This window comes from Lactuca virosa, chromosome 7, assembly GCF_052849685.1.
Source record: "Lactuca virosa cultivar CGN04683 chromosome 7, Lactuca_virosa_CGN04683_v6, whole genome shotgun sequence".
Lineage (NCBI taxonomy): Eukaryota > Viridiplantae > Streptophyta > Magnoliopsida > Asterales > Asteraceae > Lactuca > Lactuca virosa.
The window spans coordinates 290,652,865-290,678,460 of NC_136432.1; the positions used below are offsets into that span (position 1 = coordinate 290,652,865).

General features: G+C 38.4%; 2 protein-coding genes across 2 annotated transcripts; both read left to right on the top strand.

Annotated features, from left to right (window-relative positions):
- Nucleotides 1-17,608: 17,608 nt before the first annotated feature.
- On the top strand, nt 17,609-18,784 carry LOC145127825 (putative 1-phosphatidylinositol-3-phosphate 5-kinase FAB1D). The gene is made up of 4 exons (XM_079062948.1): nt 17,609-17,672; nt 17,777-18,053; nt 18,140-18,638; nt 18,779-18,784. The coding sequence occupies exons 1-4, from the start codon at nt 17,609-17,611 to the stop codon at nt 18,782-18,784; spliced, it is 846 nt and encodes a 281-aa protein (XP_078919074.1).
- Nucleotides 18,785-22,615: 3,831 nt separating this feature from the next.
- LOC145127826 (putative 1-phosphatidylinositol-3-phosphate 5-kinase FAB1D) lies at nt 22,616-23,792 on the top strand. The gene is made up of 4 exons (XM_079062949.1): nt 22,616-22,679; nt 22,784-23,060; nt 23,147-23,645; nt 23,787-23,792. Exons 1-4 carry the CDS (start codon nt 22,616-22,618, stop codon nt 23,790-23,792), a joined length of 846 nt encoding a protein of 281 aa, XP_078919075.1.
- The last annotated feature ends 1,804 nt before the right edge of the window (nt 23,793-25,596 follow it).

Below are 25,596 nucleotides of genomic sequence, written 5' to 3' on the forward strand. Positions count from 1 at the left end.
AAGTAGTATTTACACTACTTCCAATTTTGAGATAAGCTAGGACTTCGGATATATATGTTAATACTAATCTTATCTATGTATAACCCAACCCTGTTATTAGACTTCTATACTAATCAGGGAAATGTAATGCTATCAAGTTTTCTTTAAACTTTGATGTACTTTAGACCAGTAACAAGGTCAAACTTTCCAGTAACATTATGTATCACTATATATATATATATATATATATATATATATATATATATATATATATATATATATATATATATATATATATATATATATATCAAAGTAATCGACTAGCATTTTAATTCATTGGTTATCACCATCGAAATTCATAAGTTTATCTTTTTATATAAACTACTATTATGAATTGAATGCAAAACACATTTAAAGTCGGTCATAATGCATATAATAAACTAAAATTTTTTAGTTTTTAACACCCGATTTACAATCATTATCAAAAACTTATCACCTATTCATTGTTAGTTCTTTGGCAGAAAGATGCCTCCAAGAAGAAATCCTAGGCGTGAAAATGTCAATGCAGCTCCAACACCACCTCCACCTCCACCCCCACCTCCACAATTTGACATTGCTATGTTTCAGGCAGCAGTGACTGTAGCTATGGCAGCCGCCATGTCACACATAAATACAAACGGTGCTAGTGGATCTGGGAGTGGTGCTCGTCCCTCCAATCATGGTGAAAGTCATGGACTCCCACGTGAGTGTTCTTATAAGGACTTTACAAATGGCAAATCTACAACCTTTAATAGGACTGGGGGAGTCATGCCTCTAACTCAATGGATTGAGAAAACCGAAGCAGTCTTTGAAATCTGCTCGTGCCCTGAAGGGAGCAAGGTAAAATTCGCTGCCTGTACTTTTTCTGACCGAGCTCTCACCTGGTGGAACGGTCATGTTAAGTCACTGACTCTTACAGTGGCTAACTCAATGAGCTAGGAGAATCTGAAAGCAATGATGATGCAGGAGTACTGCCCGAGGGGTGAAGTACAAAATCTCGAACAGGAACTTTGGGGTCTTACCATGACAGGTACAGACATAGTATCATACACCAATAGGTTCAGCGATCTGGCTATCCTATGTCCTGGAATGGTTCCTCTGGAGAGCAAGAAAATAGAAAGGTATATCTGGGGGTTATCACCTCAGATCCAAGGAAGTGTGTTAGCTTCAAAGCCAGTTGCCTTCGATAGTGCCAAACAATTGGCACATTCTCTAGTAGATCATGGAGTTCGTCAGGGCTTCATGACTGTTGCTCCAGAACAAACGAAAACAAACAACAACAACAATAATAACAACAAAAACAACAATAGCAAGAAAAATCCATGGAACAAAAGGAAGGGTCAATCTTCCCAAGAGCCTTCCAAGAAACAACAGATAGTGGCAGTTCATGCTGCTACTATTCCTGCTACCGTTCCTGCTACTCCTACACCAGCAAAGCAGTTTGCTGGTAAGCTACCGAAGTGAAACAAGTGTAATTTCCATCATAATGGAAATTGCCGTGAAATGCAATGTAGGAACTGCAACAGAAAAGGGCACACTGCCCAATTCTATAGGTCACCTCCACAACCAATCACTCAAGTTCCAGGCGTTGGAGTAAGTCGGGCATGTTATGAATACGGTGACACTGGACACTTCAAAAAGGATTGTCCAAACTGAGGAATGTCGGTGGTGTAGGAAGGATACTAGCTATTGGTCATGAAGAAGCTGTGACAGACCCTACGGTGGTCACGAGTACGTTTCTTCTCAACAATACATATGCAAGCATCTTATTTGATAGTGGTGCAGAGAAAAGATTTGTGAGCCATAAATTTGAACACCTACTAAAACAAAATTCTCAACCATTAAAATATACCTTCACTATAGAAATGGCCAACGGGAAAATTAAGTGCACTAACAATATATACATAGGATGTACCCTTACTCTAAATAACTTTTCCTTCTCAATCGACATGATGACGGTATCCATAAAAAGTTTCGACGACATTATTGGTTTGGATTAGTTAAGTCCAAATCGTGCCGACATCCTATGTTACGAGAAAGCCATTCGCCTTAACCTGCCAAGTAACGAAAGCCTTATCATTTACGGCGGAAAATCCGACGCAAACTTTCAAATCATTTCCTGTATCAAGGCGCAAAAGTATCTTCGCAAGGAGTACTGTGCTTTTCTAGCTCACATAGTAGACAAGAAACAAGAAGTGAAGGACTTTGAGAGCATTCCCAAAGTCTGTAATTTCCCTGACATTTTTCCCGACGATCTTCCAGGAGTACCGTCGGAGAGACAAGTCGACTTTAGAATCGACTTAATACTTGGAGCTACTCCTGTAGCTAAATTCCCGCATCGTCTTGCACCATCAGAAATGCAGGAACTGTCCAGCCAATTGAACTAACTTCTCAGCAAGGGCTTCATAAGACCAAGCTTCTCACCTTGGGGAGCACCAGTCTTGTTCATGAAAAAGAAGGATGGATCGTTTTACATGTGTATAGACTACAGGGAATTGAATAAACTTACCATAAAAAACAAATACCCTCTACATTGTATTGATGATTTGTTCGACCAACTACAAGGTGCCAGCTACTTTTCTAAGATAGACTTAAGATCCGGGTATCACCAGCTACGAGTTCTGGAAGAGGATGTTCCCAAAACAACATTCCGAACTTGATATGGTCACTATGAGTTTGTAGTGATGCCTTTCGGATTAACCAATGAACCTTCCGTGTTCATGGACTTGATGAACAGAGTGTGCCGTCCTTACTTGGACAAATTCGTAATAGTCTTCATAGATGATATCCTTATCTACTCACGAAGTAAGGAGGAGCATAGCCAACATATCCGACAAGTCTTACAAACATTGAGAGCAGAGAAGTTATATGCAAAATTCTCAAAGTGCAAATTTTGGATTAGGAAAGTAGGTTTCCAAGGTCACGTGGTCAGTGAAGATGGAATACACGTGGACCCTTCCAAAATAAAGGCAATCGAGAACTGGTCAGCACCCAGAACGCCTACAGAAATCCCCCAATTCTTAGGCCTTGCTGGCTACTATCGCAGATTCATTTAGAACTTCTCCCGTGTTGCTAAACCACTTACCACTCTGACTCAGAAGGGTGTAACTTTTAGCTGGAGAGAGAAACAAGAAACAACGCTCCTAACGCTGAAGCGAGCCCTGTGCAGCGCACCTATATTGTCTCTACCAGAAGGGACAAAAGACTTCGTAGTATACTGCGATGCGTCTAACCAAGGGCTAGGCTGTGTTCTTATGCAGCGAGGAAAGGTCATATCCTATGCCTCGAGATAGCTTAAGACACATGAGGTTAACTATATAACACACGACCTTGAACTGGGAGTAGTAGTATTTACTCTAAAGATATGGAGACATTACCTCTATGGCACGAAATGCACAATATTCACGGACCATAAAAGTCTTCATCATATCTTCGACTAGAAAGAACTGAACATGAGACAACGACGTTGGGTAGAGCTACTAAACGATTACGAATGCGAAATTCGTTATCATCCTGGTAAAGCCAATGTAGTAGCTGATGCCCTCAACAGAAAAGAATACTCGGGACGTCGAGTAAAGTCATTGACGATGACAATCCATTCACACCTGTCCACACAGATCAAAGAGGCTAAATTTGAGGCCTTGAAACCCGAAAATATGGTAGGTGAATCTTTAAGAGGAATGGACAAGAACTTGGAAATCAAAAGTGATAGAGCCCGATATCTCATGAATCGGATCTGGACACCAAAGTATGGTGGTTACAGAGAAGTTGTAATGAATGAAACGCATAAGACACGATACTCCATTCACCTGGTTCAGATAAGATGTACTTGGGCCTTAAGAAACTTTATTGGTGGCCTAATATGAAAGCCAAAATTGCTACCTTTATGGTCAAGTGTCTTACTTGTGCCAAAGTCAAAGTAGAATACCAAAAGCCTTCGGGTCTACTCCAACAACCAGAAATTCCCCAATGGAAGTGGGAGCGAATTACAATGGATTTCATAACCAAGTTACACAGGACAACGGGTGGTCATGATACCATTTGGGTTATTGTTAATATATTAACTAAATCCGCACACTTCCTGCCAATAAAAGAAACTGATAAAATGGAGAAGTTAAGAAGGACGTACATTAAAGAGATAGTACGATTGCATGGTGTGCCAATATCTATTATCTCTGACCGAGATAGTAGATTTACCTTGCGGTTTTGGCAATCATTGCAAAAGTCCTTGGGAACAAGTCTTGACATGAGTACAACTTACCATCCTCAAACTAATGGGCAAAGTGAGAGAACCATACAAACGCTGGAAGACATGTTAAGGGCTTGTGTGATAGATTTTGGTAAAGCTTGGGATACCCATTTACCACTAGTTGAATTCTCCTACAACAATAGCTATCACACTAGCATCAAAGTTGCACCCTTTGAAGCTCTCTATGACCGTAAGTGCAGATCTCCTCTGTGTTGGGCTGAAGTGGGCGATACGCAACTAGCCAAGAACCAAGTACCAGATAGTACTTTAACCGGTCCCGAGATCATTCGTGAAACCACAGAAAAGATTGTCCAAATTCAGGAACGGTTGAAAGCTTCTAGAGACAGGCAAAAGAGTTATGTAGACAAACAACGAAAAACCTTGGAATTCTAGGTTGGCGACCACGTCGTGTTAAAGGTCTTACCCTGTAAAGGAATGATACGCTTTGGAAAAAGTGGAAAACTAAGTCTAAGGTACATCAAACCATTCGAAATTCTTGCTAGAATTGGTCTGGTTGCTTATAAACTCAAACTACCGCATGAACTCAGTAACATTCATCCCACTTTTCACGTCTCAGATCTCAAGAAGTGTCTGTCTGATGAGACTCTTGTAATTCCACTTGATGAAATCGAATTAAACGAAAGTCTACATTTCATAGAAGAACCAGTGGAAATCATGGATAGAGAAGTCAAACGAATAAAACAAAGCCGTATACCAATAGTGAAAGTTCGTTCGAATGCCAAGCGAGGACCTGAATTCACTTGGTAATAGGAAGATCAGATGAAACAAAAATATCCACATATTTTCCCTAGTCCATGAGTACCACTTTAGAAATAATTTCGGGACGAAATTCCCTCTAACGGGGGAATAATGTAACAACCCGATATTTCAAGTCAATGTAATAGTCTAGGTCAAATTGTAAATTATTTTGAAAGAACAAAAATAGAAGTTTATTGAGATGAAAATAAGCATCAAAAATAAATTGTTCAATAATCTTAATTGGGGGGGAATAAAGTGGCAGAGATCGTAACAAGGTTTCTAAAAATATAAAGAACACTGAAATCCGAGTTATAACAAAGAAGTTATGACCAATTGAAGATCCGCGACAAAACCGGCAAAACGTTGTATGACGTAAAAAGTGAAATTTCAATAAAATACTTTTTACCTTTAATGATCTAAATTAAAGTCGTAGAATACGTCAAACCGAGAGCGTGCATAAAAAGAACATTCAAATCTGACTTCGTGTGACGAAGTTATGAATTTTATAAGATTTGGCATAGCAGTATGCACCTGTAACATCGCAAAAATCGAGACTGAAAATTTTTGTTTTTAATTGTAATACTTGTAAAATTGTTTGAGGAAAACAATACTGATATCACATCAAACCACAAAAACATAGTTACATGTCTCAAAAACCATAATGTCAAATAGTATAATTTCAGAGTACAATCCCAGGGTTCTCAAATGCGGAATCATGTGTGTGCGATATGCTGCTACCCTGCTGCCTCCTTCCCCTTAGATGAAGAGGTACCTAAAACCAAAACTGAAAACCGTAAGCATGAAAATTAGTGAGTTCCCCCATCATACCACATACCATACAATCATACATACTGCCGGACAATTCTGGGGTGCCCGACCTACCCATGTCAAGCCATTCTGGGGTGCTGACCCACCATGTCAAGCCATTCTGGGGTGCTGTCCTACGCGTGTCAGGCCATTCTGGGGTGCCTGCCTACCCACCGGTCTATCTCAACCGTCCACGGGGACTATTTCACCCCTACCACTATCGCATAATAAAATATCATAATCAAGCCGTCAGACGTATCTGGGGTGTCCGATCTACCCTTCGGTCCTAACAACCGAATCGGGGGACTATTCCCCTCCTACTACCACTAACGCATATAACATATCATACTGGCACATAAGACACATCAGGTAGTAGCAAACCAGACAATTATCACAAAGACAATTATCTCAACTATAATCAACTACTAGTGGGTCGGCATTGGTGCCTTAGACCCACTTCTACTGGAAGGTAACGCACCTCGATGTCGTGTAGTGTCTGCACTGTCCTCGTTGTCAAAGTCAACTCTTCTCGACTCCTCAATCCCTACACAACATCCTTTCTACATTACCATTTCATACACAGAACCCTTACAAGGGTCGACTCAAGTCCAAGTCAAAGTCGAGGTCAAAACCCTGGTCAAGGTCAACTTTGGTCAAAGTCAACATCTGGTTGACTAGACTCGCCGAGTTGGTTCACCAACTCGTCGAGTCCCCCAGTCCACGAAAAGCTACAACTTCGTCCTTACTCGTCGATTCTAGCAAGAGCTCAACGAGTTCGCCTTCAACAACACATCGGACCTTCTTCAACCGACTCGTCGAGTTCCTCCTTGAACTCGTCGAGTTCATCTTCATCCATATGAAGGAGTTCAGTCTATGAATCGCCGAGTTCTCCTTAGACTCGTCGAGTCAGTCTTCATGTGGTTGGGACATTACCTTGAACTCACCGAGTCCGCTCATACACTCGCCGAGTTCGATGATTTCCACGTCCCTAATGAGCCTAGAAAACTGAGTGTTCTTCTATCTTAGCATATGGTGCATCAACAAAAGGATTTGATGGGAAATACGACCCGACTCGCCGAGTCCCATGAACGACTCGCCGAGTCCCACTTTGTCCCAAACTATACAGTCAATTTTAATCGGTCGTAATGCATCCAAACCATAGATCTGATGTCCTAGGGTCCATATTATACGTAAAGTTACAGACTTTACGTTCATGCATGAGCCATTTAGCTCAAAAGGCCCTAAAATGGAGTCGTCAAGATGCATGGGCCTCTCATGGCAGTAAAGTTGGCACCTTTATGCCATGAGAACCCTCATAGGTTCCAGATCTGAAGTTATGTCTCTACATAATGACCCAAACCCGAAGGTAACTTAGAAATGCCCCAAAAATGACAAGATTCAAGCCCTAAGGAGGATCTAACAAATGGAAAGTCAAGTTTGAAGCTTTTTACCTCAAATGAGCTGGACATGAAACACAGCCTCTGGATCTACTAGCTTCAACTTGAACTCCCAAGCTCCTTTTTCCTTCTCAAGCTTCACAACCACCAAAAATGCCCAAAATGGCTCAAGAATCACTCAACAAGGTTAGGGTTTCGATTTAGGGTTTCTCTGAGTTGGGAGGGACGATGGGGCTGGTTTGAGGCAGAATAAGTCATTTAAATAGGGTGCAAACCCTAAATATTAGGGTTTTATCCAGACAGCTTCTACTCGTCGAGTCGGTCCCCTAACTTGTCGAGTAGGTCACTAAACTTCCCAGTCAAAATCGAGTCTACTCGACGAGTTGGGCCTTCAACTCGCTGAGTCCCAGAGAAAAACATGAAATTACTTGAATTTAAATACGTACCAGGAACCAGGTGCTACAAATCTCCCCCACTTATTTTAGACTTCGTCCTCAAAGTCTGTTGCTGAATCCGGAAAAAGCTCGGGGTAGAGCTCCCTCATCTCGTCCTCCGGCTCCCAGGTCCATTCCGAGCCCTTGCGGTGCTGCCATTGCACCTTCACCAGCTCCACTGTCTTGTTCCTCAGATCCCTCGACTTCCTGTCGAGGATAGCTACTGCTCGCTTAATGTAGTTCAGGCTGTCATCCACCTGAATATCCTCCAAATGCACCAATGCTGAATCGTCTACCAGGCACTTCCGCAGCTGGGAGACGTGAAAGGTAAATTTGACTGAGTTCGACTGGCAGATCCAGCCTATACGCCACCTTGCCCACCCGGGCTACAACCCTGAAGGGTCCAATGTACCTAGGGCCCAACTTGCCCCGCTTCCTGAACCGAATGACGCCTTTCCAAGGCGACAAATTCTGGAGCACCATATCTCCGACCTGGAACTCCAGGTCCGAACGACGCTTGTCGGCATAACTTTTCTGCCGAATTTGAGCAGTCTGAAGCCTGCTCCGAACCTGCTGGATTCTCTCTATAATCTTGAGTACCACTTCGGTACTCCCCATGACCCTCTGTCCAACCTCACCCCAGCATATCGGGGTCCTACACTTCCTCCCGTACAACATCTCGAAGGGAGGACGGTCGATACTCGCGGGATAGCTGTTATTATAGGAAAATTATGCCAAAGGAAGGCAAGTATCCCAAGTACCTCCGAAGTCTAACACGCATGCCCGCAACATATCCTCCAAGGTCTGGATGGTCCGCTCGCTCTGACCATCTGACCGCGGGTGAAAAGCTGTGCTAAAGTGCAGACGAGTACCCAGCTCGTCGTGAAACTTCTTCCAGAATCTGGAAGTGAACCGCACTTCTCTGTCAGAAACCACCGAGACTGGAACTCCGTGCCAAGCCACTACCTCCCGAATATAGATATTGGCCAACTTCTCGGTCGAAATGCTCTCCTGAATCGGAATGAAATGGGCGCTTTTGGTCAATCGGTCCACGATGACCCAAATCGAATCCACTCCACTTGCGGTCCTGGGAAGCTTTGTGATGAAATCCATAGTGATATCTTCCCATTTCCACATCGGGATATCCAACGGCTGGGTTTTTCCATGGGGCCTCTGGTGCTCGACCTTGACCTTCCTGCAGGCCAAGCATCTCTCAACATACCAAGCTACATCCCGCTTCATGAAGGGCCACCAATAATCAAGACGAAGATCCCTGTACATCTTCGTCGCCCCGGGTTGAATGGAAAACCTGGATTTCTGCGCCTCCTCCATCAATACCTGGCGCACACCTCCATGATATAGGACCCACACCCTACGGTGTAGTGTCAACAATCCACGACTGTCATAATCGAATGAGGAAACCTGACCAACAATACATTCACTCTTACAAATTTCCTCCTTCATAGCCTCCTGTTGGGCCTCTCAGATCCTCTCCAATAGCGGAGTCACCACTGTCATCCTCAAACCAATATCCCTGATCGGAGCTGCCTTGCGACTAAGCGCATCGGCCACGACATTGGCCTTCCCCGGGTGGTATAAGATCTCACAATCGTAATCCTTCACCACATCTAGCCATCGACGCTACCTCATATTCAAATATGACTGATCCATGAGGTACCTCAAACTCTTATGGTCCGTGTAAATGGTACAACGGACCCCATAGAGGTAATGACGCCAAATCTTGAGGGCGAAAACAACTGCCCCCAACTCCAAGTCATATGTCCGATAGTTCGCCTCATGAGGCTTCAGCTTCCTCGACGCGTAGGCAATAACATGCCCCCTCTGCATCAATACCGTGCCCAAACCCGAGATGGACGCATCGCAATACACCACAAAATCATCCACGCCCTCCCGCAGGGCTAAGATTGGTGCCTCGCACAATCTCTGTCTCAGCGTCTCAAATGCGGCCTGCTGCTCAGGCCCCCAACGAAATACCACGACTTTCCTTGTCAACCGAGTCAAAGGCACGAGTATCTTGGAGAAGTCCTGAATGAATCTCCGATAGTAACCTGTCAGTCCCAGGAAGCTCCGAATCTCATATGGAGACCTCAGAACCTCCCACCTCATCACGACCTCCACTTTGGCCGGGTCGACTGAAATCCCGTTCTGGTTGACAAGGTGCCCAAGAAACTGCACTCTCGCGCAACTAGAACTCACACTTGGAGAACTTGGCATACAAGCTCTCCCTCCTCAGAGTATCCAACACCTCTCGCAAGTGCTCCTCATGCTGCTCCTGCGTCTTGGAATAAACCAAGATGTCATCAATGAAAACTATCACAGACTGATCCAACATCAGTCTGCACACGTGGTTTATGAGATCCATGAACGCGGCAGGAGCATTGGTGAGCCCGAAAGGCATCACCACGAACTCATAGTGACCATATCGTGTCCGAAAAGCAGTCTTCTGTACATCCTCCTCTCTGACCCTCATCTGATGATAACCTGAACGCAAATCAATCTTGGAGAACCAAAATGCTCCCTGAAGTTGGTCAAAGAGATCTTAAATCCTCGGGAGTGGGTAACGGTTCTTCACCGTTACCTTATTCAGCCCCCGATAGTCTATGCACATCTGATGCGACCCATCCTTCTTCTTCACAAACAGAATCGGGGCTCCCCAAGGTGAACTGCTCGGTTTGATGAATCCCTTGTCTAACAGCTCCTACAGCTATGTAGATAACTCCTGCATCTTAGGAGGAGCCAACCGATATGGTGCCTTGGCTATCAGAGCCGCACCAGAGACTAGGTCGATCCTGAACTCTACCTGCCTCTCCGGAGGTATCCCGGGCAGCTCCTCTGGGAATACATTCGCGTACTCTCGTCAACTGTACAGACTCGATGCCGGCGATCCATCTCCTGGCAGCAATGGGGTCCTTCACCCCATGAAAGTCTGGCGCACCACTCCCTTTGAAGTCCTTGAAGGACAGTGTGCACGTACCCGGCTGGCTAGACGTCAAGTGACTCCTGAATGTCCGGAGGCGATCCTCCATCAGCTCAATAATCCCCTCCATGATCGACCCGAAAATGACCGGGGTCGCCTCCAGGATACCTCTCGTGATCTCAGACGCGATGAAATCTCTTAGCCCGTTATCAACCTGCTCGGATCCCTCACCCGAGCCTGATCCTGATCCTGATCCAGACCCTGAACCTCCTGTTCCATGTCACGTAATCGCCATACTGAAATAAAGCACATAAACATCAGGGTCATACATACTATCGAGAGGTCTCACACACTCTCCAAGTTCCCTGGTTCTGTTTTAGCCCTCCTTGACTAGAGTACGAATCCTATGCTTTCAGTAGTACGGGCCCATACTACCTTCCACATCTATCCGTACTTTCATCAAGGATTGCTTCGACTTCACCAAGTCCCTTTCACTAATACTGCTTTCCAAACTAACCTCATCCTAGGCTTGTCCTAGGGCACTCTCCGACCTACTCTCCGCCATCAGCTGCACAAGGAGTCCCTACCATCCTTCCTTAACCAGTTTGCGAATACTAGTACATATTCGCTTACTAGTTAGTTAAAGCTAGCTAGGACCCCTATAAGCACAAAGAAAGCATCATTCGTGCATCGAGTAACCATTACCAAGCATAACCTAATCAGGCTATCATACTACAGACTAAACATCCCTAGCATATAGCTCAATAAGCTCATACAATAGGCATATAATGCATCCTTCCTAGACCCTTAGCCCAAATCTAGCATGCAGTTCTCATAATCACATAACAGGCATACAAGGCATCCTCCCTAGATCCTTAGCCCTAGTCTAGCATGCAGTTCTCATAATGATATCATATAACATAACATATCATGTATGGGTTTCTTGGAGAAAAACTTACTTGAGCTCGGCCGGTCGCACGCATTACACACCTTGTTATTTCTCAAAACTCCTTATTGTTAAATTTTAGAAAACTATTTTTCTTGTAAAAATATTCCAAGCCCTCGATTTGAGTCCGGACACCCCCGAAGGTGTGCCCGAATCCCTCAAACCAAGGCTCTGATACCAACTTGTAACATCCTAAAAATCGAGACCAAAAATTTTTGTTTTTAATTATAATACTTGTAAAATTGTTTGAGGAAAACATTACTGATATCTCATCAAACCACAAAACCATAGTTACATGTCTCAAAAACCATAATGTCAAATAGTATAATGTCAGAGTATAATCCCAGGGTTCTCAAATGCGGAATCATGTGTGTGCGATGCGCTGCTACCCTGCCGGCTCCTTCCCCTTTAGATGAAGAGGTACCTGAAACCAAAACTGAAAACCGTAAGCACAAAGCTTAGTGAGTTCCCCCATCATACCACATACCATACAATCATACATACTATCGGGCAATTCCGGGGTGCCCAACCTACCCATGTCAAGCCATTCTGGGGTGCTGACCTACCCATGTCAAGCCATTCGGGGTTGCTGACCTACCCGTGTCAGGCCATTCTAGGGTGCCTGCCTACCCACCGGTCTATCTCAACCGGCCACGGGTACTGTTTCACCCCTACCACTATCACATAATAACATATCATAATCAAGCCGTCAGATGTATCTGGGGTGTCCGACCTACCTTTCGGTCCTAACAACCGAATAGGGGGACTATTCCCCTCCTACTACCACTAACACATATAACATATCATACTGGCACATAAGACACATCAGGTAGTAGCATACCAGACAATTATCACAAAGTCAATTATCTCAACTATAATCAACTACTAGTGGGTCGGCCTGGTGCCTTAGACCCACTTCTACTAGAAGGTAACTCACCTCGATGTCGTCTAGTGTTTGCACTGTCCTCGGTGTGAAAATCAACTCTTCTCGATTCCTCAATCCCTACACAACATCCTTTCTACTCAAGTCCAAGTCAAAGTCAAGGTCAAAACCCTGGTCAAGGTCAAATTTGGTCAAAGTGAACATCTGGTTGACTAGACTCGCCGAGTTGGTTCACCAACTCGTCGAGTCCCCCCCTCCACGAAAAGCTACAACTTCGTCCCTACTCGTCGAGTCTAGCAAGAGCTCGACGAGTTCGCCTTCAACAATACATCGGACCTTCTTCAACCGACTCGCCGAGTTCCTCCTTGAACTCGCCGAGTTCATCTTCATCCATATAAAGGAGTTCAGTCTATGAATCGCCGAGTTCCCCTTGGACTCGTCGAGTCCGTCTTCATGTGGTTGGGACATTGCCTTGAAATCGCCGAGTCCGCTCATACACTCGCCGAGTTCCATGATTTCCAGGTCCCTAATGAGCCTAGAAAACTGAGTGTTCTTCTATCTTAGCATCTGGTGCATCAACAGAAGGATTTGATGGGAAATACGACCCGACTAGTCGAGTCCCATGAACGACTCGCCGAGTCCCACTTTGTCCCAAACTATACAGTCGATTTTAATCGGTCTTAATGCATCCAACCCATAGATCTGACGTCCTAGGGTCCATATTATACGTAAAGTTACAAAATTTACGTTAATGCATGAGCCATTTAGCTTAAAAGGCCCTAAAATGGAGTCTTCAAGATGCATGGGGCTCTTATGGCAGTAAAGTTGGCACCTTTATGCCATGAGAACCCTCCTAGGTTCCAGATCTGAAGTTATTTCTCTACATAATGACCCAAACCCGAAGGTAACTTAGAAATGCCCCAAAAATGACAAGATTCATGCCCTAAGGAGGATCTAACAAATGGAAAGTCAAGGTTGAAGCTTTTTACCTCAAATGAGCTGGACATGAAACACAACCTCTGGATCTACTAGCTTCAACTTGAACTCCCAAGCTCCTTCTTCCTTCTCAAGCTTCACAACCACCAAAAATGCCCAAAAATGGCTCAAGAATCACTCAACAAGGTTAGGGTTTCGATTTAGGGTTTCTCTGAGTTGGGAGGGACGATGGGGGCTGGTTTGAGGTAGAATAAGTCGTTTAAATAGGGTGCAAACCCTAAATATTAGGGTTTCATCCAGACAGCTTCTAGTCGTCGAGTCGGTCCCCCAACTCATCGAGTAGGTCACTAAACTTCTCGGTCAAAATCGAGTCTACTCGACTAGTTGGGCCTCTAACTCGCCGAGTCCCAGAGCAAAACATGAAATTACTTGATTTTAAATACGTACCAGGAACCGGGTGTTACATCTTAGCAAGCTGGGAATGATGGATATACATTCTCCACCTTGAGGGGGAGTATTGACGAGAACAAGACCCGGTGTAGATAAGGTTAAACATGGAAATGATTGTTGCATAAGATAAGTAATTGAGATCTTTTCGTTAAGGCTGGAAACTAGGGCTGTAAACTAGGATACTTATAAAGGTATTCCCGTGCTTGTTATTGAATACATGAAAAATACGGAAGAATTCTTCCTCGACAAATACTCCTATTCAGTTTTACAACAAGGAGCAATGTGAACAAGACAAAGACAAAATATCTAGTTTTTGGTTTATATTGATTTTCCTTTATTTATCATAGTTTATAGACTAGTTTTCATCAGAAGTTTTATTTTTACTATTCAACTTGGGAAGTTATGTTTCAGTTATTTAATTTCGAATCAATAAATTATTAGTAGTATCAATATCCTATTATCGTTTTACATTTTTCGTTTATAGTCACATTTTAATGACATTGTTTGTTTTTATGTGGCTAAATGTTAAGTAATAACCACATGTAACATATTCCATGCGTCTATCATTAAGTTTTCGGTCATGTTTTAATTTGTCCTATGTCACTAAAATGTATATAATGGTAACTTTACAACTAATTAAGTTAGTGTGATTGTATATATGTACTACTACAGTCACAATTATAAAAACATTACGTGACTATAAAAGATTCACATCAATGGTCTTAATCATGTATACACCCCTGTTTTCTGTCTCATCTCTCAAAGTTTCGTTAATAAAATAGTTGTAATTCGTGTTAGTGTATATATTTATTTGTAAGGTGTTACGTTAGTCCACTCATTATCTTGTTAGTGTATTACATTAGTGAATGCCCATGTTGTGTGTATTTTATGAGGCCTGGTTCCTTTATTATCTATTTATTTTGTAAGCCTGTGTTAGTGTATATATTCATTTGTATAGTGTTACGTTAGTTAGTAAAGGCCCATCTTGTATGTGTCTTATGAGGCCTAGTCCATTTATTATTTTGTATTATAACCATATATATGTTTTAGTGTATATATTTATTTGTATAGTGTTACGTTAGTAAAGGGCTAAAGGCCATCTTGTATGTATTTTATGAGGCTTAGTCCATTTAATATCTTGTACCCTATATATAAGTTTTCGGTCATGTTTTAATTTGTCCTATGTCACTAAAATGTATATAATGGTAACTTTACAACTAATTAAGTTAGTGTGATTGTATATATGTACTACTACAGTCACAATTATAAAAACATTACGTGACTATAAAAGATTCACATCAATGGTCTTAATCATGTATATATGACGACTATGATAAAAGTAAGTCACACTGAATAATTTCTGAGTGTCTAAATAATAAAATTGGTCACACTGAAAAGCAATTTGTTGTGGGCATGAGGTGCACAGCACATACACTTGTGTCTATAAATCAATTATAGTCACTTTCTAATTCTAATTGGTTTCACGTGTTAAAACATATAATTCACACTTCTACATTTTTTTATATATTTGACTAATAGCAATGACCATGATAAAAAAATATGTGTAGCTGTAAGTTACACGATTACCATAGTCAAAAGAAAGTTGTGCGTCTTCAACATAGTTTTAGTCATGCTTAATGTTTTCTCAACGATAGACAATAGTCATAATAAGCAAAAAGAAAATATAACAAATAACTAGCCTAACGTCACAGTTAAAAAAAATTCATGTGACCATTTGGTTAACAAAGCCATCATTGGCCTAATTGTGTGTCTCTAAAAGATAGCAACAGTCATAATAAATAATTTTTTTTGTGTGACAAATTACTATCAAAACACCGCACTGAAAAATAACTATGTTGTCATTTGGTGAGACACAGTCACCGAGAATTTTGAAATGTGTTTACCGCTACAATAATAGATAAAATGATTAATTATAACAAAAAAATTAATACCCAATAGTCATATTTTCATGCTACCGTCACATTTTTTCATAGGCCACAATATTTTGAAATGACCATAAGAATACCAAAAGTGACACGACCTTCGCTGATATTTTCAATAAAAAAATGTGTCACTATATAAAAATATTATATATATTTGTTATTTTTGATTATCTCGTTTAGTATTAAACCACACTGCTATTAAAAAAAAAAAAAAAAAAAAAAAACAAAGATATGATTAAACTCACGGAAGACCGAAGGTTGAGCCAACCTTAAGTTAAAAGCAAGGTACTATGCTCACTAGATTACAAATAATTAAATGATGATTCCCCTCGATTAAGAAGGAACTATGTTCCTCGATGATTATGTAAAGGCCTTTATTGGAAAAAAAGAAATAAAGAATATTCTCGCTCAAGGCTACTGTTGTGTCGCAAAGTAAATTAAGGAGAAGAGTCAACCTAAGGGGCATAAAGAGCCTACTAATGATATGGTTGGCATGTTGCCATGTTGGCAAGAAAGTTTCATTAGTTTTTTTTATAACCTTATAAAGTTTCCTAAAGATGGTTAACATAACACGTACTAGACAAACGACGGTGACCGAATTAATTTTTTTAAAGAAGCAACTAGAACACCAACCAAAATGACAACAAAAACTCCAACGACAACTCGATCAACTGTGATGTGATAGCGTTATTAAGCAAAAACTCATATGTAGACGGGTACTCCAAAAGCTCGAAAAGAAACAAAGTCGAATATAAACAAAAAGAGTTTGCGGGTGATGCTTGGAGTTGTAATGAACATGAAAATGTGAGGTGGTTTGCGCCATGAGACAACGACCACCACTTACATATAAAAAATGTATATAAATACAACATAATAACATATATATAAACGAAAATATACCCAAAATGCATATAAAATTTTACTTGGACTTAATATGTATAAATAGAAAAACAATAATGACTTATTTAGTTCATCAAGTCATAAGGACCTGGTATACACAAATCCATTAACTATAAGGACTTATTAAGCAAAGAAGAAAACAAGAAGGACTTATAATAGAGAAAACTGAAAGTCATTTTCTCATTTTTTTTACCCACTTTAAGTTCCCCGAAATTACCTTTCATGCTCTACACGTCCGCTTTCTTATTCTTCCTTCATCACCTTTCTTCCCTAAGCTCATAGTAGGGTTTTGTTTCAGTTAATATACTACTTGGCTGGCTGAGATTTAATCATAAACGTTGCATTTTCATAAACAAGAAGGACTCTACATTGGTAAGTATCACATTAACCTTCTCCAGTTTTTGTTGAATAAGTTTCAAGTCTCTGTTTCTTGATTTTTAGTTCATCAAACTAGTGTAGTACTCAGTTCTTGTTCTTGACTTATTTTTAACCTGTCATTGTGATTTTGCGTTCGTAAGTTTGCCAAGAACGTCTGTAATATTTAACTATCAAATTTCTGTAATATTTAACTATCACCTTTCTTCTCTATCTAAGATAACAAGAATAGGGTTTTTGTTTCAGTTAATATACTACATAACGATTGCATTTTTATATTTGGGTTCTTTACCGGGAAGTATATCATTACCATTCCCCAGTTCTCGTTGAATAAGCTTCAAGCTTCTCCTTTCTTGATTTCTGGTTTATCCGATTAGGGTAGGACTCGGTTCTTGTTCTTGACTTGTAGTTAACCTGTCATTGTGCTTTTGCGTTCGTAAATTTGCCAACTGTAATATTTAACTATCAAATTTCATGTTGCGCAGAATGTTAATTAGCTGATATCTACTTTGCAAAACCCCAATTTGTGAAGTTTTGGAGAATTCGACGCCCTAAATGAATGTAAACGATATAATGGAGAATCATCTTGTGGAATTCAATAACAGAAAAGGAGATTTAGAACGTGGAGAAACTTCTGGTACGTAAAGAAAAGGGTTTTCTTCTTCGTAATCTATTTTTAATACATTTCATTAACATGCATTTAAAGTTATTAACTTTAGCTTGTTTGTTGTGTGAAAACAGAGCGTATTGAAACAGAGTATCACTGTATCAATGATCCCGACATTTGGCTTCCCCCTGAAGTGGGTGACGAAGAGGATGATGTTGATGAGGTTATAAATGAAAATTTAAAGACTCTTCTGAAAAATATTGTTAAATCAACGGAAAAATATGGTTATAATTGGGTGGATCTAATTACATCTTTATTATGGAACGTTTCTCCTTTTTCGAAAGGGGAAGTCATGGATCCTGATTGTTACGTGAAGGTCAAATGTCTTCCTACTGGCTCTCCAAGTCAAAGGTTGACTTTTCATTCCCTTTATTTGTTGTATATACTCGTACTATTTTTGTTTGCTTGTTTTGACGATGCTAATTGTGTTTTTTCAGTGAAGTGTTTGATGGGTTGGTATTCAAAGCAAGTGTTTTAGAAGAAATGCCAAGAAGACTTGATAGCGAGATTAGAGAAAAGGCAACAAGATTTGAAAGCCCAAAACTAATATTGATCAAGGGTGCTATAAATGATTTTGAAGGGTTGTTATCTGTTAAGGAAATTGATGACGAAAGGAACAGACTCCGTTTGTTTATTGGGATGATAGAGAAATGCAATCCAGATGTGATGATAGTAGAAAAAAACGTTTCACGTGATATTCAGATATACACTTTTGAAAGAAAGATGGCATTAGTTTATGATATGAACATTAGCCGATTAGAGAGAATTGCTAGATGTACGGGGTCATCCATTTTGTCATATGGTGATCAATTCAGTGATGAAAATTTGGGAAAATGTGATTCGTTTTATTTAGAAGAACATGGTGTTTCTGAAGGTGGAGAAAAGCCAAAGACGTTAATGTTTCTTAAAGGATTACCTAATCGAATGGGCTGCACGGTAATTCTCATTATCTTTCCTTATATTATTTATTTATCTATAAGTTCACAGTGATTACTAAAATGAAATCGCAAGTTACAAAAGTGGCCCCCGTGTGTTTTTTTTTTGTTTTTTACCTTTTGTTTAGTTGATTGTTTCAGTTTTGATCCTTGTTTTAAGGTTCAATATTGATCTTAGCCCCTGGAACTTTGAAATAAGGACCAAAATTTAAAAAGTCCCTATATCATAAAGTACTAGTGACCAAATTTCATAATAGAAAAACCTTAAAATATCTACGAAAATTAAAATAACTATTCATTATGGAGTGAACACAGTAAATACAAGAAAGCACAGGGACCATGTTTGTAGCTTACTATTTAAAAGTTTAAAAGGAGTAAAGTATACGTTTGATCCTCAAAAACTCTTTTTTGCACTTTTGGTCCTTATTTGAGGTTCTTTTGCAACATTTTTTTTTCTCTTTTCCCATTGGCCCCTGAGTGTAGCTGTGTTTTACAATTTTTGTCCCATAGAGAGTCATTTTATTTGAGATAGGGACAAAAAGGTAACAAAAACCTCAAATAATGACCAAAATTGCAAGATAAAACTTTATGGTATCAAATTAAAAACAATCAGATATACTCAGGGACGAAAATGGTAATTCTCTCAATTAGAAGTTTTCAATTCTATCTGATGTTTTGTGTATGAACTTGCAGATTTTGCTGAAAGGATCCCAGAGTGATGAACTCAAAAAAATAAAAAATGTTGTTCAGTTTGCATATCATCAAATCCTTGAAGATTCATTTCTTCTACATCAAAGGGTAATATTTTCCACCATTTCATCTATATATTTCCTACCAAAATCCCCACCATAGACATCATTCCATCAATTAAAAATCATTTTCTTGATTTAGAATTTTATGATTCAATAATCGAGCCATACACATACACCCCTGTTTTCTGTCTCATCTCTCAAAGTTTCGTTAATAAAATAGTTGTAATTCGTGTTAGTGTATATATTTATTTGTAAGGTGTTACGTTAGTCCACTCATTATCTTGTTAGTGTATTACATTAGTGAATGCCCATGTTGTGTGTATTTTATGAGGCCTGGTTCCTTTATTATCTATTTATTTTGTAAGCCTGTGTTAGTGTATATATTCATTTGTATAGTGTTACGTTAGTTAGTAAAGGCCCATCTTGTATGTGTCTTATGAGGCCTAGTCCATTTATTATTTTGTATTATAACCATATATATGTTTTAGTGTATATATTTATTTGTATAGTGTTACGTTAGTAAAGGGCTAAAGGCCATCTTGTATGTATTTTATGAGGCTTAGTCCATTTAATATCTTGTACCCTATATATAAGTTTTCGGTCATGTTTTAATTTGTCCTATGTCACTAAAATGTATATAATGGTAACTTTACAACTAATTAAGTTAGTGTGATTGTATATATGTACTACTACAGTCACAATTATAAAAACATTACGTGACTATAAAAGATTCACATCAATGGTCTTAATCATGTATATATGACGACTATGATAAAAGTAAGTCACACTGAATAATTTCTGAGTGTCTAAATAATAAAATTGGTCACACTGAAAAGCAATTTGTTGTGGGCATGAGGTGCACAGCACATACACTTGTGTCTATAAATCAATTATAGTCACTTTCTAATTCTAATTGGTTTCACGTGTTAAAACATATAATTCACACTTCTACATTTTTTTATATATTTGACTAATAGCAACGACCATGATAAAAAAATATGTGTAGCTGTAAGTTACACGATTACCATAGTCAAAAGAAAGTTGTGCGTCTTCAACATAGTTTTAGTCATGCTTAATGTTTTCTCAACGATAGACAATAGTCATAATAAGCAAAAAGAAAATATAACAAATAACTAGCCTAACGTCACAGTTAAAAAAAATTCATGTGACCATTTGGTTAACAAAGCCATCATTGGCCTAATTGTGTGTCTCTAAAAGATAGCAACAGTCATAATAAATAATTTTTTTTGTGTGACAAATTACTATCAAAACACCGCACTGAAAAATAACTATGTTGTCATTTGGTGAGACACAGTCACCGAGAATTTTGAAATGTGTTTACCGCTACAATAATAGATAAAATGATTAATTATAACAAAAAAATTAATACCCAATAGTCATATTTTCATGCTACCGTCACATTTTTTCATAGGCCACAATATTTTGAAATGACCATAAGAATACCAAAAGTGACACGACCTTCGCTGATATTTTCAATAAAAAAATGTGTCACTATATAAAAATATTATATATATTTGTTATTTTTGATTATCTCGTTTAGTATTAAACCACACTGCTATTAAAAAAAAAAAAAAAAAAAAACAAAGATATGATTAAACTCACGGAAGACCGAAGGTTGAGCCAACCTTAAGTTAAAAGCAAGGTACTATGCTCACTAGATTACAAATAATTAAATGATGATTCCCCTCGATTAAGAAGGAACTATGTTCCTCGATGATTATGTAAAGGCCTCTATTGGAAAAAAAGAAATAAAGAATATTCTCGCTCAAGGCTACTGTTGTGTCGCAAAGTAAATTAAGGAGAAGAGTCAACCTAAGGGGCATAAAGAGCCTACTAATGATATGGTTGGCATGTTGCCATGTTGGCAAGAAAGTTTCATTAGTTTTTTTTATAACCTTATAAAGTTTCCTAAAGATGGTTAACATAACACGTACTAGACAAACGACGGTAACCGAATTAATTTTTTTAAAGAAGCAACTAGAACACCAACCAAAATGACAACAAAAACTCCAACGACAACTCGATCAACTGTGATGTGATAGCGTTATTAAGCAAAAACTCATATGTAGACGGGTACTCCAAAAGCTCGAAAAGAAACAAAGTCGAATATAAACAAAAAGAGTTTGCGGGTGATGCTTGGAGTTGTAATGAACATGAAAATGTGAGGTGGTTTGCGCCATGAGACAACGACCACCACTTACATATAAAAAATGTATATAAATACAACATAATAACATATATATAAACGAAAATATACCCAAAATGCATATAAAATTTTACTTGGACTTAATATGTATAAATAGAAAAACAATAATGACTTATTTAGTTCATCAAGTCATAAGGACCTGGTATACACAAATCCATTAACTATAAGGACTTATTAAGCAAAGAAGAAAACAAGAAGGACTTATAATAGAGAAAACTGAAAGTCATTTTCTCATTTTTTTTACCCACTTTAAGTTCCCCGAAATTACCTTTCATGCTCTACACGTCCGCTTTCTTATTCTTCCTTCATCACCTTTCTTCCCTAAGCTCATAGTAGGGTTTTGTTTCAGTTAATATACTACTTGGCTGGCTGAGATTTAATCATAAACGTTGCATTTTCATAAACAAGAAGGACTCTACATTGGTAAGTATCACATTAACCTTCTCCAGTTTTTGTTGAATAAGTTTCAAGTCTCTGTTTCTTGATTTTTAGTTCATCAAACTAGTGTAGTACTCAGTTCTTGTTCTTGACTTATTTTTAACCTGTCATTGTGATTTTGCGTTCGTAAGTTTGCCAAGAACGTCTGTAATATTTAACTATCAAATTTCTGTAATATTTAACTATCACCTTTCTTCTCTATCTAAGATAACAAGAATAGGGTTTTTGTTTCAGTTAATATACTACATAACGATTGCATTTTTATATTTGGGTTCTTTACCGGGAAGTATATCATTACCATTCCCCAGTTCTCGTTGAATAAGCTTCAAGCTTCTCCTTTCTTGATTTCTGGTTTATCCGATTAGGGTAGGACTCGGTTCTTGTTCTTGACTTGTAGTTAACCTGTCATTGTGCTTTTGCGTTCGTAAATTTGCCAACTGTAATATTTAACTATCAAATTTCATGTTGCGCAGAATGTTAATTAGCTGATATCTACTTTGCAAAACCCCAATTTGTGAAGTTTTGGAGAATTCGACGCCCTAAATGAATGTAAACGATATAATGGAGAATCATCTTGTGGAATTCAATAACAGAAAAGGAGATTTAGAACGTGGAGAAACTTCTGGTACGTAAAGAAAAGGGTTTTCTTCTTCGTAATCTATTTTTAATACATTTCATTAACATGCATTTAAAGTTATTAACTTTAGCTTGTTTGTTGTGTGAAAACAGAGCGTATTGAAACAGAGTATCACTGTATCAATGATCCCGACATTTGGCTTCCCCCTGAAGTGGGTGACGAAGAGGATGATGTTGATGAGGTTATAAATGAAAATTTAAAGACTCTTCTGAAAAATATTGTTAAATCAACGGAAAAATATGGTTATAATTGGGTGGATCTAATTACATCTTTATTATGGAACGTTTCTCCTTTTTCGAAAGGGGAAGTCATGGATCCTGATTGTTACGTGAAGGTCAAATGTCTTCCTACTGGCTCTCCAAGTCAAAGGTTGACTTTTCATTCCCTTTATTTGTTGTATATACTCGTACTATTTTTGTTTGCTTGTTTTGACGATGCTAATTGTGTTTTTTCAGTGAAGTGTTTGATGGGTTGGTATTCAAAGCAAGTGTTTTAGAAGAAATGCCAAGAAGACTTGATAGCGAGATTAGAGAAAAGGCAACAAGATTTGAAAGCCCAAAACTAATATTGATCAAGGGTGCTATAAATGATTTTGAAGGGTTGTTATCTGTTAAGGAAATTGATGACGAAAGGAACAGACTCCGTTTGTTTATTGGGATGATAGAGAAATGCAATCCAGATGTGATGATAGTAGAAAAAAACGTTTCACGTGATATTCAGATATACACTTTTGAAAGAAAGATGGCATTAGTTTATGATATGAACATTAGCCGATTAGAGAGAATTGCTAGATGTACGGGGTCATCCATTTTGTCATATGGTGATCAATTCAGTGATGAAAATTTGGGAAAATGTGATTCGTTTTATTTAGAAGAACATGGTGTTTCTGAAGGTGGAGAAAAGCCAAAGACGTTAATGTTTCTTAAAGGATTACCTAATCGAATGGGCTGCACGGTAATTCTCATTATCTTTCCTTATATTATTTATTTATCTATAAGTTCACAGTGATTACTAAAATGAAATCGCAAGTTACAAAAGTGGCCCCCGTGTGTTTTTTTTTTTGTTTTTTACCTTTTGTTTAGTTGATTGTTTCAGTTTTGATCCTTGTTTTAAGGTTCAATATTGATCTTAGCCCCTGGAACTTTGAAATAAGGACCAAAATTTAAAAAGTCCCTATATCATAAAGTACTAGTGACCAAATTTCATAATAGAAAAACCTTAAAATATCTACGAAAATTAAAATAACTATTCATTATGGAGTGAACACAGTAAATACAAGAAAGCACAGGGACCATGTTTGTAGCTTACTATTTAAAAGTTTAAAAGGAGTAAAGTATACGTTTGATCCTCAAAAACTCTTTTTTGCACTTTTGGTCCTTATTTGAGGTTCTTTTGCAACATTTTTTTTTCTCTTTTCCCATTGGCCCCTGAGTGTAGCTGTGTTTTACAATTTTGGTCCCATAGAGAGTCATTTTATTTGAGATAGGGACAAAAAGGTAACAAAAACCTCAAATAATGACCAAAATTGCAAGATAAAACTTTATGGTATCAAATTAAAAACAATCAGATATACTCAGGGACGAAAATGGTAATTCTCTCAATTAGAAGTTTTCAATTCTATCTGATGTTTTGTGTATGAACTTGCAGATTTTGCTGAAAGGATCCCAGAGTGATGAACTCAAAAAAATAAAAAATGTTGTTCAGTTTGCATATCATCAAATCCTTGAAGATTCATTTCTTCTACATCGAAGGGTAATATTTTCCACCATTTCATCTATATATTTCCTACCAAAATCCCCACCATAGACATCATTCCATCAATTAAAAATCATTTTCTTGATTTAGAATTTTATGATTCAATAATCGAGCCATACACATACACCCCTGTTTTCTGTCTCATCTCTCAAAGTTTCGTTAATAAAATAGTTGTAATTCGTGTTAGTGTATATATTTATTTGTAAGGTGTTACGTTAGTCCACTCATTATCTTGTTAGTGTATTACATTAGTGAATGCCCATGTTGTGTGTATTTTATGAGGCCTGGTTCCTTTATTATCTATTTATTTTGTAAGCCTGTGTTAGTGTATATATTCATTTGTATAGTGTTACGTTAGTTAGTAAAGGCCCATCTTGTATGTGTCTTATGAGGCCTAGTCCATTTATTATTTTGTATTATAACCATATATATGTTTTAGTGTATATATTTATTTGTATAGTGTTACGTTAGTAAAGGGCTAAAGGCCATCTTGTATGTATTTTATGAGGCTTAGTCCATTTAATATCTTGTACCCTATATATAAGTTTTCGGTCATGTTTTAATTTGTCCTATGTCACTAAAATGTATATAATGGTAACTTTACAACTAATTAAGTTAGTGTGATTGTATATATGTACTACTACAGTCACAATTATAAAAACATTACGTGACTATAAAAGATTCACATCAATGGTCTTAATCATGTATATATGACGACTATGATAAAAGTAAGTCACACTGAATAATTTCTGAGTGTCTAAATAATAAAATTGGTCACACTGAAAAGCAATTTGTTGTGGGCATGAGGTGCACAGCACATACACTTGTGTCTATAAATCAATTATAGTCACTTTCTAATTCTAATTGGTTTCACGTGTTAAAACATATAATTCACACTTCTACATTTTTTTATATATTTGACTAATAGCAACGACCATGATAAAAAAATATGTGTAGCTGTAAGTTACACGATTACCATAGTCAAAAGAAAGTTGTGCGTCTTCAACATAGTTTTAGTCATGCTTAATGTTTTCTCAACGATAGACAATAGTCATAATAAGCAAAAAGAAAATATAACAAATAACTAGCCTAACGTCACAGTTAAAAAAAATTCATGTGACCATTTGGTTAACAAAGCCATCATTGGCCT

Coding starts and splice junctions, on each gene's coding strand:
- LOC145127825 (XM_079062948.1), top strand. CDS start 17,609: ATGGAGAATCATCTTGTGGAATTCAATAACAGAAAAGGAGATTTAGAA. Junction 17,673..17,776: donor AGAACGTGGAGAAACTTCTG/GTACGTAAAGAA, acceptor GTGTGAAAACAG/AGCGTATTGAAACAGAGTAT. Junction 18,054..18,139: donor ACTGGCTCTCCAAGTCAAAG/GTTGACTTTTCA, acceptor GTGTTTTTTCAG/TGAAGTGTTTGATGGGTTGG.
- LOC145127826 (XM_079062949.1), top strand. CDS start 22,616: ATGGAGAATCATCTTGTGGAATTCAATAACAGAAAAGGAGATTTAGAA. Junction 22,680..22,783: donor AGAACGTGGAGAAACTTCTG/GTACGTAAAGAA, acceptor GTGTGAAAACAG/AGCGTATTGAAACAGAGTAT. Junction 23,061..23,146: donor ACTGGCTCTCCAAGTCAAAG/GTTGACTTTTCA, acceptor GTGTTTTTTCAG/TGAAGTGTTTGATGGGTTGG.